Source organism: Streptopelia decaocto, assembly GCF_964273445.1.
Source record: "Streptopelia decaocto genome assembly, chromosome: 5".
Taxonomy (NCBI): Eukaryota; Metazoa; Chordata; class Aves; order Columbiformes; family Columbidae; genus Streptopelia; species Streptopelia decaocto.
This window is the reverse complement of record NC_138659.1, coordinates 58,621,108-58,635,832: the sequence shown is the minus strand read 5'-3', so window position 1 is coordinate 58,635,832 and position 14,725 is coordinate 58,621,108. Positions and strand designations below refer to the sequence as shown.

General features: G+C 52.0%; 1 protein-coding gene across 2 annotated transcripts; it reads right to left on the bottom strand.

The window, feature by feature from the left end:
• Window positions 1–42: 42 nt before the first annotated feature.
• Window positions 43–14,051, bottom strand: MFSD13A (major facilitator superfamily domain containing 13A). Of its 2 annotated transcripts, none has more exons than XM_082054522.1 (9): window positions 13,951–14,051; window positions 7,591–7,859; window positions 7,044–7,123; window positions 5,773–6,222; window positions 4,755–4,872; window positions 3,643–3,739; window positions 2,747–2,918; window positions 1,992–2,185; window positions 43–1,772 (listed from the first exon to the last, which is right to left on the bottom strand). In XM_082054522.1, the coding sequence occupies exons 2-9, from the start codon at window positions 7,753–7,755 to the stop codon at window positions 1,519–1,521; spliced, it is 1,530 nt and encodes a 509-aa protein (XP_081910648.1). In that variant the 5' UTR covers window positions 7,756–7,859; window positions 13,951–14,051; the 3' UTR covers window positions 43–1,518. The 2 variants fall into 2 exon arrangements, with proteins under 2 accessions (XP_081910648.1, XP_081910649.1); XM_082054523.1 differs by having other exon boundaries at window positions 6,076–6,222.
• Window positions 14,052–14,725: the final 674 nt, after the last annotated feature.

Here is a 14,725-nt window from a genome sequence, read left to right as displayed (position 1 = left end):
TTTCTCCTATACAACCACAGCACCACATAAACCCACCAAACATTACAGAAACGATCATCTTTAATTTATGAAATGAAGAATCATTCTCAAACTTGATTAGAAGTTGCACAAATAACTTACGATTGAACCATCAAGAGCTACAGAAGCCTCATGGCAGGAACACCTTGGTCCAAGGCAGAAGGCAGCCACATGTCCTGAGGCAATGTGGCAGGTTTGCGGGCTGAGACCGCAGAGGGAACCTGGCACTAAACACAAACAGCCAGTCCCTCAGCACAACAGCTTTCGAATGCTGCCTGCACCCCCTTTCTGCAGGCAGCATGGGCAGAGCTCTGCTTTGGCACATCTCCACCTGCCCCCAAACATGCTGCAGGGATTGAGACCCTTCAGTGACAACCTGCCCCAAATACTCCCACCCAGAACCAAAGACTAAACCCCCTGCTCTCCTCCTTGGGTCCATGGCTCAGCAGCCAGGTGAGATGGTCAAACTCTGGGCCACCATTTCAAGTGGAGAGGAGCTGAGGTGTCTGTCTCTTTGCAGAGAGGTAAAATCTCGACCCTGTGACTGCCCAGCATTATGTCAAACAGGCTCTTAAGAGGAACTGAAGGCACAAAAGCAAGACCTGGTGTCTCCTCCAGGCTGTGCTCTCCCCCCGTGGGAGGGGAAATAACCAGGCTGCACCACTGGGTCTCCTCTGCCGGCCTGAGCAGGGAGGCACTTCCCTCAGCTCCATCAGGGGGTGGTTCCCTAACCTCGGGGGCAGTGGAGGGGAGAGGAGGGATAAACACAGGCAACATGATGAGATGTTCCAGCTCAGTGCTCTGAGCCCAGCTCAAGCCCTGTGCCTTTCCCAGCCCAGCAACAACTCTCCCTGCAAAGCCACAGAGGAAGCCTCAGCATAAAATAAGCACAGCCAGCAGACCCTGGCTACGCAGGATATTGTCCTGGAAACAAGAAATGCATAAGAACTGATTTGGTCCAAGAACTGCAAAACTATGTGGGAGAGGTTGAGGCCTTCAGGGTCCTCTTGACCCTGCTCTTCCCCTGGGTCACTTGGTCCCCCTCAGGTGCCTCCCACTCCACTCCCCAAAGCTGCAGGGCTCTGGCAAGGTCTTGTAAAGCAGCCTCTTCTGTGGTTCCTGTGCAGCCTCCTGCTCAGCTGGAGAGGCTGCGGTTCCCCAGGGCCATGCCCAGGGCGGAGGACTGCACCAGGGATGCGTCTGTCTCTAGCCCACACTGCAACCCAGCACCTCTCTGCTGGGATGAGCAGCCCTCTGCTCCCCAGGCCAGCTTGGGATAAAATCTTCTTGCTCCTGCGGCCAAGCGATCTATCCCAGGCCCGTGCCACTGAACAACTCTGCCTTCCCTGATGACCACCTCCTGGAATGAGTAAACACTGTCATTACAGCATTTCACAGTTGAACCCTAAACCTCAGGGTTTCTCAGCCCGCAATCCCTGCGCTTAGCCTGCAGTCCTGCACCAGCCTGGAACCAGCAGTGCCCCAGGGGCTCAGACACCCCTAGATCGTTTTGACCTCTGGTGCTCGGCCTTCCGTCAGGCTTTGGCGCTGGGCCTTCACCATCTGCAGACGCTTCCCATGCAAGCTGAACTGAGACCAGCTGAGGAGCTGCAGCAGCGCACATGCGATGGGTACAAAGACAAGGAGGTAAAAGCAACCCTGGCGAAGAGTTGGCTCCAAGGCTGCGGCAGACTCCAGCTTCGGCTGGGCACTCACCACATTGCTCAAGGGGTTGCGCTGGAAGATGTCGTAGCCTGATGGCAGAGAAGAGTTTGTGAGGCTGGGGACAGTGGAGATGGACCCTTATCCATTCTCTCTGAGTGACTGGCCTTGGAGATGCAGAGACCAGGCACAGCTTAGCAAAAAGGAAGAGCCCTCCACACCCACCCAGGGTGCAGGACATAGTGGAGAGCACACTGAAGTCACAGGTCCACCCTCTCCTGCCCTGCTGCTGTCCCCAGGAGCATCCTTACCTGTGTATGCACAGAGCAGCCAGGTGCCGATCAGAGGGGCGAAGGTCTGGCCTGGCTTCGTGACCAAAGCCACCATCCCAAAGAGCAGTGCGGAGGCTGCCTGCTTCCTACGGTTCAGGACTAGATCCTCATCCACCAAATCAGTCACCACCAGGTTGAGCAACTTACAGGTCCCTTCTGTGAACACCCGGTTGCTGCAGAACAACAGGCAAAGAACTGAATAGGGGTATCAAGAAACAATGGGAGGAGGTAAGAGATCAGAGAAAAATGGAAGGAGGGTGAAAAAGGTTCCCCCACACTTAAAGAATTTCAGAAGCCCTGGTTACAGGAAAGGAGTGCTGCTAGCAGTAAGCCTTGTGTACCTTGCAGCGATGCCTTGGATCAGTTCTGAACAGCCACACAGTCCTGGGGACAGGACATGCAGGGCCAGAGGCTCACAGGCAGCTGTGGCACCTACTGAGGGCTGTGGCCCCAGGCAAGCTGCAGAGCTGGGAGAGGATGCTGCAGGCTGCCAACAGCCCTTCCAAGTCTCTTTCCTGAACATTGCTCCCTCACTCGCTCTGCTGCAGGCACAGCCACTGGGTTCTGCAGTGATCCATCCCACAGTCAGGTGCTGTCAGAGCTGGAAGCCACATGGCTTCTGTGTGACTCTGACTACTGTACCCTGCGCCTCCCACTCCTCTCTATACAACAGAGATGAGACATTTCCCTTCCCTGATGGCAGAGGGCAGGAAAAGTGAGTGCTGCCTGCCTACCTGGCAATGAAGATGCAGAGCAGATACACCTGGTCAGGTCCTGCCAGAAGCATGACAACGCTGAGAGTCAGCTTCAGGAAGAAGAGTCCTCGAACCACAGCATAAACCCCACAGCGGCGGCAGAGGGACAGGAAGTAGAGGTTGTTGAGATGGGGGGCAATGTAGGAAACACCTGAAGAGAGACAAAGGCTCAAATAGCCTGAGGGAGTTTCAGTATTCCCCAGGACTGCTACCAAGAGAGAAGAGGCTGGCTATCACCAGCAGGGCTGTAGGACAGAGGGGACAGAAGAGCACCCACGCACATACAAAATGCTGCGGCAGATTTACTCAGTGGCTTTGTGGCACAGCACACCCTCTTCCTGCCGAGGGACGCCACCTTCCATCAACCTCATGGGCAGGAAGGAAGAAACTACTTCCCCAGTGTCATGCACGGGCTGAGACTCAGCCTTGGAGCAGAAATGAGGGACAGGACAGGGTGACCAGACCTGGTCCACACAGAACCCTCCCAGGGTAACTCCAGGACATGTCTCCAGCAGCTTGTAAATGGTCCATGTGCCGCAAAGAGAAAGGGATTAAATTCAGGGCTGTTCCCTGCTGCATGCTGGGGACACTATCTGCAGCCACTAATGCTCAGAGCAACGCCTCTGCGAAGTCTAGGCCAGAGTCCAGCACACCAGGCTCATCATCATTAGAAAAGGCTCCCAATTACTTCTGTGCTCAGGAAGGACAACTCAGAAGTCCTGGGGAACCACGTGGGGTGCGCACATGTGTGAATCTGACATCCCAGAGACCTGCATGTGAGCACACCTCTCCCCAGACAGAGTCTGGGAAGAGCGAACCCAGACTCAGGCCAGGTCCTAACCCAGCTGCTCCCTCCAGTCCTACCCAAGACTCACCCAGCAGGAAAGATCCAGTAGAGACAGAGATCTGGTCTGACAGCAGGTGCTCCAGGAACAGAGGGAAGAAGTTGCTGTTAAAGTGGCAGTGAAAAACCTGTGAAGGCAGCATGCAGATGAGCTGGTCAGCTGGAACAGCAGTAAGAGAGGACAGAACAAGCTAAGAGCCCTCTGGGCTCTGTTATCCTAGGAGCCCTGTGCCAAGGGACCACGCAGGATGGGCCTTGGAGTACTTCAGCAGAGCAAGAGCTTGGCTGTGGAGTTTATGACTCCGTAGGCTTTGAGACTGCAAAGCTGCAATGCCACCAACCATGCCCACCACGTGCCAGGGGTCAGCCCCGCTTCCCAGCTGGCGAGGCATTGCTCGCAGGGCTCCTGCTCAGCACGCAGCGCTGCTGGGGCAGGCAGGGCAAGGAGGTGACAGCAGTGACCACAAGTGTTTCGGGGGGACAGTGGCATGGCAGGAGGGAGGAAGCAGCTGTCAGGAGGACAAGGATAAGGCAGCAGCGAGGCTTGAACACAAAGATGCAGACCAGCATCAAGAGCCTGCCTGAGGAGAACTGAGGGATACCCAGGAAGATGGGAGCTGTACCTGCAGCACACAAAGCTGGGCAGGCTGCCAGCGTTTGGTGGTAATCACTGAGGAGGATGAAGAACAGAAATGGCAAAAGCCAGCTGGGAGGTGGATCCAGGTGGACAGTGAGAACAGTGATGTGAGCCTCAGGAAAACAGAAGGGAGGAGGAGACTGTGCTTATAGTCAACACCAGCAAACTGCACTCCTGAACTCATCCCTTCCATGAGCCCAGCCTTGTGCTTCTGTACCCCAGATGGGCTGCACAAAACTCAACCAGCCCCTGTAATCCAGCCTGCACTGTGGAGATAGGAAAGGAGCACCTCACAGCTTGCCAAGGAACTATCCTCAGGTCACAAGCAGGGAGAGTGGCTACCAGATGCTGAACCAGGGAGCATATGCAGGAAGCTCCAAGAGCAAGTGGGTGCTGGAAATATCTTTGCCCTCTCTGGGGCATTCCCAGACTGCTGTATCACCTCCTCAAAAGGCCAGAGCCAGCACTCATCCTCTGAATCACAAACATGTTACTGCTGCGCCTACCTGGATGAGGTTCATGCAGACAAACCAGAGGAAGTTGTGATGCCGGGAGAGCTGCTGGAGATACTCTGCCAGGGTGATCCTCTTCTCCTGGGGGACAGAATGTTTCTCAATGTACAGCCTGAAGAGAGAGGAGGAAAAAAAAGCAATTGTAAATCCCTCACACCAAGCAGGGGAGCACACCCAGCTCTCCTCATGTAGATGCAGCGCTGTCTCTCCTCAGCTCCTACCCCAACCTTCCCGCTCCCTGGACAAAATGCAACCAGTAGAATCTACAACAATGTTTGCTTATTGCTAGCAAGAACCACAGGCAACAGGTCTCCCAAAGAACATCTGTCTTCTGAACCCAAAATTCAGATTTCTGTCCATAGAAGCGTTCTCCTCTTATTAGCCATTTCACTACACATATGCTCCTCTTCCAGACCCCTGCAGCTAGCTCACGTGGCAGATCACATCAGGGTGTGCTGTGTTACTACAGCAAAATGCTGGCAGCTCATAACCAAGTAAGGCAGCCCAAGGAAAAGCAAGGGAGCTGAATGCGGAAAACCAGCTGCATTGTGGCCAACCAGCAGCCCAGCTGCTATAAGGAAGCTAAAGCAAGCAAAAGGGTAAGAGACATTCGCTTGTCCAACTCCACAGGACATGGGCAGCGAGGTGGTCTCATGCAGGAATGCCTTCATGATAAGCTGCTTCTGACATTTTGCCACTCACAGGCCTCACTGGGTGCTCTAGATATTAACTCATTTCATATTCCAAACTCTCATACAGCAGGTCAGGGCTCTGCCTCCAGTTTGGGCCAGGGATGTCACGAGATAGTTTTGTCGTATTTTCAGAGGGCCTTAGAAGCCAGTGTGACAGAGGCGGTTCTGAAAACTGTATCAACACACAAGAACCACAGATGATTAACAAAAGTCTGCCTTGTCCTGGATCTTACCACAGATTTTATTTGCTGCAGTGCATAACAGAACTCTGCAAATCTATGCCAGGCCTTTGTCCCTGCTGCAGAACTGGTGACACTTACTCTTTTAGGGTTGATTCCTGGTCCCATTTTGCTTTCCCATCAGCCTCAAACCGCTGGCGAAGCAGCTGTGTGGACAGGGTAAAACCAATGATGGAGCAGAGGGCCAGCACCACGCAAAATATGCGAAAGGAAAAGAAGTCCTCTTTGTTCCACACTGCGTAGGACATGAAGACAGAGAGGGAGCCTATGGCACTGAAGAGGGAGCAGTAGAAGTTGAGGCTAGTCCTGTCTTTTGCTGAAACAGCCAGGTCTGCGAGCAAGGCATTGTGATGGAGGTCAACCATGGTGAGAAAGCTGTCATACATGCAAAGGCAAAGAAGGAACTGCAAACCAGGATGAGCCCAGGCAACCCAGAAAGCCAGGAAAGAGATGGCAAAGAGGGGGCCATTGTGACTTAGTGCTCTGAGCCTCTTCAGAACTACTTCTGGGGAGGAAATCTCTGCTCCTGGCCTGCAACAGAAGAAAAATACTTTAGACATCTGGACAAAATTCTGCATGACCATGTATTCTCCCTCTCCAAAGAACTCAAGTAAGTGGCATAGACACAAATACAGCTTTTGCTTATGTAATGAGCACCCACAACAGACACCCTCTCAGCTAATATCTGAATGCACTGAAAATTTGGGTTTGAGAAGGCCAAAAAGCATGAAGGGTTGTTTGTTTTGTTTTGTTTTTTTTCTCCAGAGCAAGCCTCTCCCTAATAGCACTGCACTGTCCGCACCTTGTACAATGAAAATTATTTCAACAAGCACTTGTAATTTTTACTAGTTGCAGGAAGCCACACCATGATTTGCATTACAAGCTTGACGTAAATACATGAGAAATGCTAAAGGCCAACAGTGATCCACGATCCAGTGAGCTGGGGAACAACTGGTCTAAGGCATTCCAGGTGGAAATAACTGTCCTTTCCGCCCTTGTGTCTCCCAAACAACATACAGACACTCTCCAGCACCCCTCTAAGAGACCTGGCCATACAGCAGGGGCTTGAGATTTTAAATGACATATTTTAGGTTCTGTATAAGTCAGGTGATTGTTAAGGGTTAGGGTCACATCTACCTGACACATGTGTGACTTCCTCTATACAGCTGGGTACTAAAATAACTCACAAAGAGCACTATAAACTTCAAAGATGCCAGGAGAAGGAGGTATATAAGAGTTTCACACCCCAGAAACCATTCCCACACTGTCATTTTAACGCTGCCAATTTTGCATCATCTCCCCCAGAGACTAAACAACTTCCTAGCCTCTGCTGGAAGTGGAACTTAACTTACTGCTGCGTGCTAAGGAACACTCGGTCGCTCAGCCAGCCAAACAGAGGATCATTGAGGCTGTTCCAGATCAGAAACACTGTCTAGAAAAGAAAACAGGACAGTGAAACAAACCACAGGACAGCTTACTCAAAGCCTCTGTTCTGTTAGCAAAGCAAGCAGGGCTGAGCTGGCACAGTGAACGAGCAGCAGGAACCGTCCCAGAGCACCTTCCCTGCCCCATCACTGCTGTTCAATCCCCCTGTCTGGGGCAGCTGCCAGGTTAACACAGCAAGGCCAGTGGTTTTTCCTGCTTGTGAAACACCTCAACATCCCCAGAGCAAAGGCAGTCTTAAGAACAAAGTCTGTGTTTTCTATCACAGCTTGTTCTACCTTTATGTAAGTGGGACAAACTGGAAAGCCCAGCTCAGCACTTGGAAGGGTCCCTTGCACCCTTCTCCGAAGGGTAACACTGCTATTGCAACTAACACTCTTCACACCTCTCACAAGGAGTGGTCTCGGTTTCAGAATTTCTTACTGAAGAGGGCAGAAGCCTACGGAAAAGACTCACCTCTCCTATCCAAAAGGACAGTTTATCAATCTTGTAAACGGAGACAAAGGTGTCCACGTAGTACAGGAGGAATACGTTGTGCAAAATGGAAACAAAGAGCGACAGGGACCCGTAGATCACTGCAGTGGGCAAATGAAAAAGCCAAGCCAACAGTCGCAACCCCATGTTGGTGCAGTTGACGTTCAGCTCCCTTGATCACCTCCATTTCAGATGGGATGTCTTATCCCAACACCTGCTACACCTTTGTTGGGGCCAATCCATTGTTGCTCCTGCAAGAGAGAAAACAAACAAACAAACCAACCAACCAACCCACACCAATGAAACCAGGTTCAATTTCTTAATTAAAAGTTGAATCAAATTAATTGATAAATCTTTGTCTGCAGAGATCAGAATTCGTATTGCTTTGAGGAGCTGTTCAAAAGTGGATTGGAGGGGATTTAAGAGGCTAGAAGCTGTCTGCTGCACTAAAGCTGTTTCACTAAGCTGAGGCCAGGCTGCGGTCTCCCGAAGGTACAACTGTCTCCTCGTTAGGAGGCTGCCCCGTCCTTTACCCTGTAATGTTCTTTGTTATCCAGCAAGTAGCCAATTAGCTCTTCCCAGCTCTTAAAAGGCAAGGTCAGAGGAGGAATTAAGTTATATAGCTGAAAAAAAAACAAAGCAGCCTTCAAAAAAATACACGTAGTCACTGACGTTTTTAGATACCAGTGTAAATTTTAGCCAAATAAAAACACAGCAGCTGTGAGGTAACACCACACGTGCGCACTGCTTTCCCCCAGCAGTCACAGCTGACTGCACCTGGGCTGGCTCAGCCAGCAGTTATTTATGGCAAGCAGCGTTGCTGCTTTGTGGCATGACAGGACACAACTAGAACATGACAGCACGCAGTGGACACACTCCTGTCATGCAATAAAGGCAATCAAAGGTCACTTAGCAGCTGTCCAGCTTGTCTTGGGATGACCTGAATTTTAGGATCAGTGTTTGAGACAAAGATGCTTTGGCTGGACAGCAACATATAAGGAAATAAATGGAAACAGCAGGTTTATACCAGAACAAGTCACTGTATGTTCACAAGGGGCTGAGGTGTGAGGGGAGGACTCCTCACACCAGCATGGACCAGATGTGGGACCACGGTCCTCCCTCAATATACTCTTGTGCTTTTCAGACCGAGTCCCCTCTCACTCTGAAGTCACTACAGATCAAAGAAAAAACACAAGACACCTCTTCAGAGGCACTTGTGTGTCTGGTAAGATGTTAAGGGTCCTTACATCAGTGCATGCCAGCTTCTCCAGCCCGTGCCTTCCTAAGAAGCCCTGTTCACAGTGTACGCATGATGGGTGACAACAGGGTCTTAATGCTGTCACAACCAAGAGAAAGGGCTGAAGTCACTCCTGTTTCAGCCCCCCGGGGTCTGCACTCACCCAGCTCGGACACGTCATGGGGACAACTTCACAACGTAGGATAAGAATAAGCACATCAGAAATGGGAAACTACGCACCACGCTAGCCTTCTTGGGCTTGCGACATCAGCGGCAGCAAGTCCAAACGGAAGATCAAGGGGAAGAATAAATGGCTAGGTATGAAAACCAGTGAAACTCTAGTCCCATTCAGCATTTCCCAAAAGCCACGAGTCTGACCACTCCTAGGCAAGACTAGAAAAGCAAAAATAACCATCCACTCTGCCTATCCCAAGGAATTCCTCATAACTAGTTCAGAAGAAGCAGGAACAGCATTTGTTCCAGTCAATTACATCACTAGATTGAAACCGCACAGCAGCTCCACTCCCGGCCAAAGCACTAGACCTCAACTGGATCCAACTGCAGAGCCCTCGTGGAGCTGAGCCACCGTCCTGCGTCCCCGCCACGCCAAAACCCACCGCCAGACACAGCTAAGACACTGCGTGGAGGGGATCTCAGCCAGACAGTGAACTTTTATGGGTGTAATTAAAGACAGACGAGCAGCCTCAAGGGGAAATTGCGTTTTGTGCGGTCATTAATTGAAAAGGAATCAAGAATTTGTGATGTGTAAAAAGAAAGGTTAAGAAGGGAGAGCTCAGCCAGCTGACCCACTGATGAGCTCTCTCTCTCCCCAAGAGCCTTCTGCAGGGAACTGGCTCACGGGCAGATGAAGCCACCAGAGAGCTGGGTGCCCTCATGAATGGGATGGAGCACACATGGACGGTATCATTCTACACCATATGAAACCTCTGCATATCCAAACCTTGACCACTGTGTGCACATCTAACCTTACAACAAACTTCCTGAGACACAGAGATGAGGGAGATCAAAGAAGGTCAAATAAAGCGATGCAGGGACTGAGGGAGCTGGGGAGAGACTGAACAGCTGGGACTCCAGGCAGAGAGGAAAGGCTGAAGGGGTACACGACCGAGGTTTACGGTGGATAAGGTGAAGGTGGAACTATTGTGTGACAGGACACAAGAGCTGGGAGCATTCACTGTAACTAGCAGGATATCAGTTTAAAGCACACAAAAATACTTGTTTACCTGACAGGGAACAAACACCTGACTTTTGCTGCCAAAGAAGGTTGCAGAGGTGCTATTCCCTCTAGCATCCCTAATCTGAGGAATTCGCGTGCTGGGGATGGACGAGCAGAAAGGCCCCCAGCCAGCAGCCCGGCTCTCGTGCTCTCCCCCTAAATAGCATCTCCTGCTGCTGCCATGGGGCAGAACATGGGGTCTGACCCCAGGGCAGTGCTAAACCTAAACCTGGACTTGGCTTTGCTACCCAATGCCTGCTTGAAAGCAAAGCCTGCGCTACGCTTGGTCCTTAGTGCTGCACTTTACACGTGTACCCATCCAAATGGTGCTTCACTAAGCACATGATGCACAAGCCACAGCTGCTAAAGTTTCCAGAGACACCACATTTTGTAGTTTACATGCTACGGCGCTGTTTAAAGAAGGCAAAATTCCACTTCTCGCCTTCTTCTCTCTCGTCACTCCCTGACAGATGTGCAACTCGTCCAGCCAGCTGACATTTGTAAGTGATTTCACTTTGCTGGGATAGTTGTTAGGTCATTTTTTAGTTTTTTATTTTCCCTCCCCATCTTCAAACGTGCAGATGAAAAGTAACAAATCATAGCTGTCCATAAAAAGTCAATTTTGCTTCTACATCCAAAGCATTGCGCTATTTAAGCCTGCCACACTGGTATTTTCATAACCTTTTCCTTGGGATGGAAATTACTCATGGAGTATGTCAGAACTTTTCAACATTAGGCTTTAAGTAGTGATGGGAAGAGGAGCTGCAGGAGGGAATAGCTATCATTCATTCCTGCTGAACTTCTAACGCACACTCATAAAGCAACAAGCTCGTAAATTAGAAAGTAACAAGGCTTTATTTCAGAAACTCCCACCTCCGCATCTGACATCTGGCGTTGCTCCTGCCAGTGACGTTTGCAGATCTTATCTTCTTGAGCAGGATGTTTGAATACCGGCTACCAGGAAAGCGTTGCTTTTGTTTGAGAGTGCTGGCGTATGGTGGCTGGAAACACACCACAGCTTGGGGCTCGCACATCTGCTCCAACCTCCCAGCCAGCTCACAGCTGGATTCACAAGTCATCGTGTCCCACAGCAACTCAGCAACTCTTTGGCCTTACAACAAAGCTGAGCTCCAGCCTTCCACAGCGGAAGACGGTTGTACCAAGTTGGCAGCAGAGCCGCATACGTGAATCTTGGCCTAACCCAGTCTTTTAAGCGGGGCCAGACAATTCCTATATGCTGCAGTTGCCACTCAGGAACCTGAAATAGTCATCTGCAGACCTGACCGCAGTAGCAGGATGAGTCTCTCATTCATTCTCCACTATATGGGTAATGCAGGCTGGAATATTCCAAATACTACTTTAGGATACGTCTGTGCTTGCTCCAGCTGCCACTATGCTGCCTCTGCTGCATAGTCTGGATTTTGGGTAGCTGACTAGAAAAATATACCAGCTCTGTGCCATTGCATCCACTAGACAATAAATCCATCAGCTAGATAAGCCGCCCAAAAGGGCACCCAATTTCCAGACATTCCTCATGGCCAGATAGGACTGAGTGGCTGGTGGTCCAGCCCCAGGGAAGCCAGGCTGGAGCTGTGCCCGCGACAAACCTGCTGCCCTGTGACCTATCCCAGCACAGCGTCTGGTGCTGGGTACATTGATTCCTGACAGGTCCCCTAAGTGACATTCTCAGGCAGAGGACACAGATGTGGATGTTTTCCTCTGGTTGGGCTAATCCACCAGTGACAAGTCTGTTTTGTAAGCACAGACTAGGTTCTGCACACTCCTTCCTACCCAGCGCGTGGTACCCCAGGAGGCCCCTGAAGCACAGACACACCCGTGGGTCTGCACACCGTGGAGCTACTTAGATTCTGGCAGGACTCTGTTCAGTAGAGAGGAATCCATCCACGGAACTATTTCATTGACTGAAAGAGACTCCACTTAAACCAAAAAAAGTCTCAAAATCCTATTCCTATCCGAGGAAAGCTCCTATCTAGACATACTGCACAAAATTAGGCTCCTCTGACCAGATTTGATTCCATACACCCTCTTAGAGGCAGATATATCTCCAAGACTCTCAGTTTCTCAATTTTCTGAAATCCTAACTCCACACTTCCTCAGATAACCCACATGCTGACAGAGTGAAACGAACTCCCCAGACCCCCAGCAGCCCAGTATCTGAATTGTAAAGCAATGAAGCCCTTGAAAACCTGATGCCACCTGGATCACGCAAGGAAACGTGTCACTGCAAAGAGACTCTGAGGGCACCTCCCAGCACTGTTTACTAATTCAACAATCACAGATGGCTCTGTATCATGAGAGATTTGGTAATACCCTTCTTACAACAAGCAATCACGTGCTTCCATCACTCCTGCAGAGTTCATACACGTCAACAGAACTGCCACACGGACAACAATTAACACCTTGAACCAGCTGGTAGTTTCTATAGAACTGTGTTCCCGCAGAGCAATCTCATTAAATCAGATCTCATTCTGTAATGAGATTACAAGGTTGGTTAATAGAGGTAACCGGGTAGATCTCATAGTCTTGGAATCTGGTAAGGCATTTAACTTAACAGCAAGCTGCATCCCTTTTCTTAGCATTTCATTGTTTTACAGTATAAGAAAAACATATTAGATAAAGAACTGTTTTCCCACGATGTTACCATTTGCATAAGTGCTAATCCTATAGCAGACTTCCACACCACTGCTACGGGGGCCATTGCCAGGTAGCCTTGGCCTAAATTACAGATTTGGAAGTGTGAAACCCTTACAGAAAACAACTCCCAAGAATGGAATCACAGAAGGCAGAGGATGGGATTACTGCACATATTGAGCCTGTTCTTGTTAAGACATAACAGGAAGCACAGGCGAGAGGTCTGGTTTACTGCTCTGCCCATGCAACCTGGGAGCTTCTGCTACAGTATCTCCATCTTCTCTCACCAGGGAGACTTTTCACCAACACAAACTGTTCAAAGAAGCTGTCACCTCCCTTCTGCTCCCTGGCTTCGGCCACCAGCCTCATGCTGCTAACTAAAGGGCCAAAGGAAGTCCAGCTGCCAAGGCCACCAGAGATCTCTGTGACTTCTGGGCCTGATAAACGCAGACACAGGTCACCAACCAAAGCAGCCAACGTCACCCATGGTGGGGAGGAATGCGGGGAGCGAGGCGGTGCCTGCAGGGCAAGGCCGCAGATGGGGACGCCATTTCTTTGGCTACCAAGAGGACAAGCCCAAGCAGCTGTGCCACCCACAGCAGCCCACCCGCAGGTCCCTCCATGCTGAGGGGACGCCTGGCAGCCCCGGCAGAGGATGCAGTGGCTGGGCAGGGCACAGCCAGCATTTCCCACTGGGCTTAGGCTCCATGGCAGCCAAAGGCCCGTCTGGGGTTGTGCTGCCATGCGAGGGGAAGATGTGACAGTGACATGGCAGCCAAAGCCCGCTCCACACCTCCGGGTTGGGTGGGGCGATGCCAGGGCGATCTCTCCTTGCCGGGACTCTGCGAGGACGTGAGAACCAGACCCCGACGAGCTCCAGAGCGGGGACAGACAGACTAAGGCCCCTGCCCACGAGCACTGACAGCGGAGAGGGACGGCACCCCCTAGGCCCACATGAGCTCGTCCACTGTAACACAGGGAGGCCCACAGCGGGGCTCTACCACTGCAGAGAGGGGGGGAACCTCTCACCGCACGGGCGGCGCCACTGGGGGGAATCCCCACCCGGACGGCCCCACTGCATTGAGGGGAGGGGGGTATCCCCCACCCCGCTCAGACGGCCCCGCTGCAAGCGGGGGAACAAACCCAGGCCGGCATCGGGGTGGAGGACGCAAGGCACCGCATCCCTCCCCGCAGCCATCCCCTCAGCGCCTCCTACCTGCCTCCGTTACCGGCGCTGCCCCCGCCGTCCCGCCGCCGAACGGCACACCCGCGCATGCGCGCCCAGCCACCTCCTGAGGCCATCTTGTGTCCTGGCAAGTGAAGCCACCCCCTCTCGGCCGCCATCTCGTGTGAGGTCACCTCGCCGGGAAGCAGCTGAAAACCGCGCCGGCCGCCTCGGCCGCCTCATTTGCATTAGCCCCGCCCCTCCGCGAACACGAGTCGCAGTCGGGAAGGGCTCCCCGGGGCCTTTCTAGCCAGAGCGGGTCAGCTCCTCTATGGTCCATCCGGCTCGCGCGGCGCCTGTCGCCATGGAAACGCTGCTGGGCCGGGGGGACCCGGCGGCGCGAAGGCTGCGGGCTGGGTCCCGCCACCCAGGGCTCGTCCCCCGGGGTGTCCTCCAGTGGGCAGGCTGCCCCGGAGCCTTCCACTCCTCTCTCTGGCATTGTGGGGCTGGAGGAGGAACGGGCCGGGAAACACAGGATGCTTCTTGGTGATAGCAGCTGGACTCTTGGTGCATTTTTACCCTAACTCCTTGAAGTGCTCCAAGGGAGCCTCAAAAGAGCACTGTGCCAAGCTGCAAAGTGACAAAGTGTAAACAAGGCAATGCACACTGCTGCCCGGGGGGCAGGTAGCCCTCCTGTAATCCATCACATACACTGCCTGTCTCTGGCCTTAGTTATCAGCTACTTATCACAGAATAGTTCAGGTTGGAAGGGACCTTCAAAGCTCGTCCAGCCCCACCTCTGCCACGATCAGGGACATCTTCACCC

Excerpts from the sequence above, each read along its gene's own strand:
- MFSD13A (XM_082054522.1), bottom strand. The coding sequence starts at position 7,755 with ATGGGGTTGCGACTGTTGGCTTGGCTTTTTCATTTGCCCACTGCAGTG. Across the intron at positions 4,873-5,772 it reads CAGGAATCAACCCTAAAAGA|GCTGTACATTGAGAAACATT; the intron begins GTAAGTGTCACC and ends CTCTCTCTTCAG. Across the intron at positions 3,740-4,754 it reads TCTGCATGAACCTCATCCAG|GTTTTTCACTGCCACTTTAA; the intron begins GTAGGCGCAGCA and ends CTGCCTTCACAG.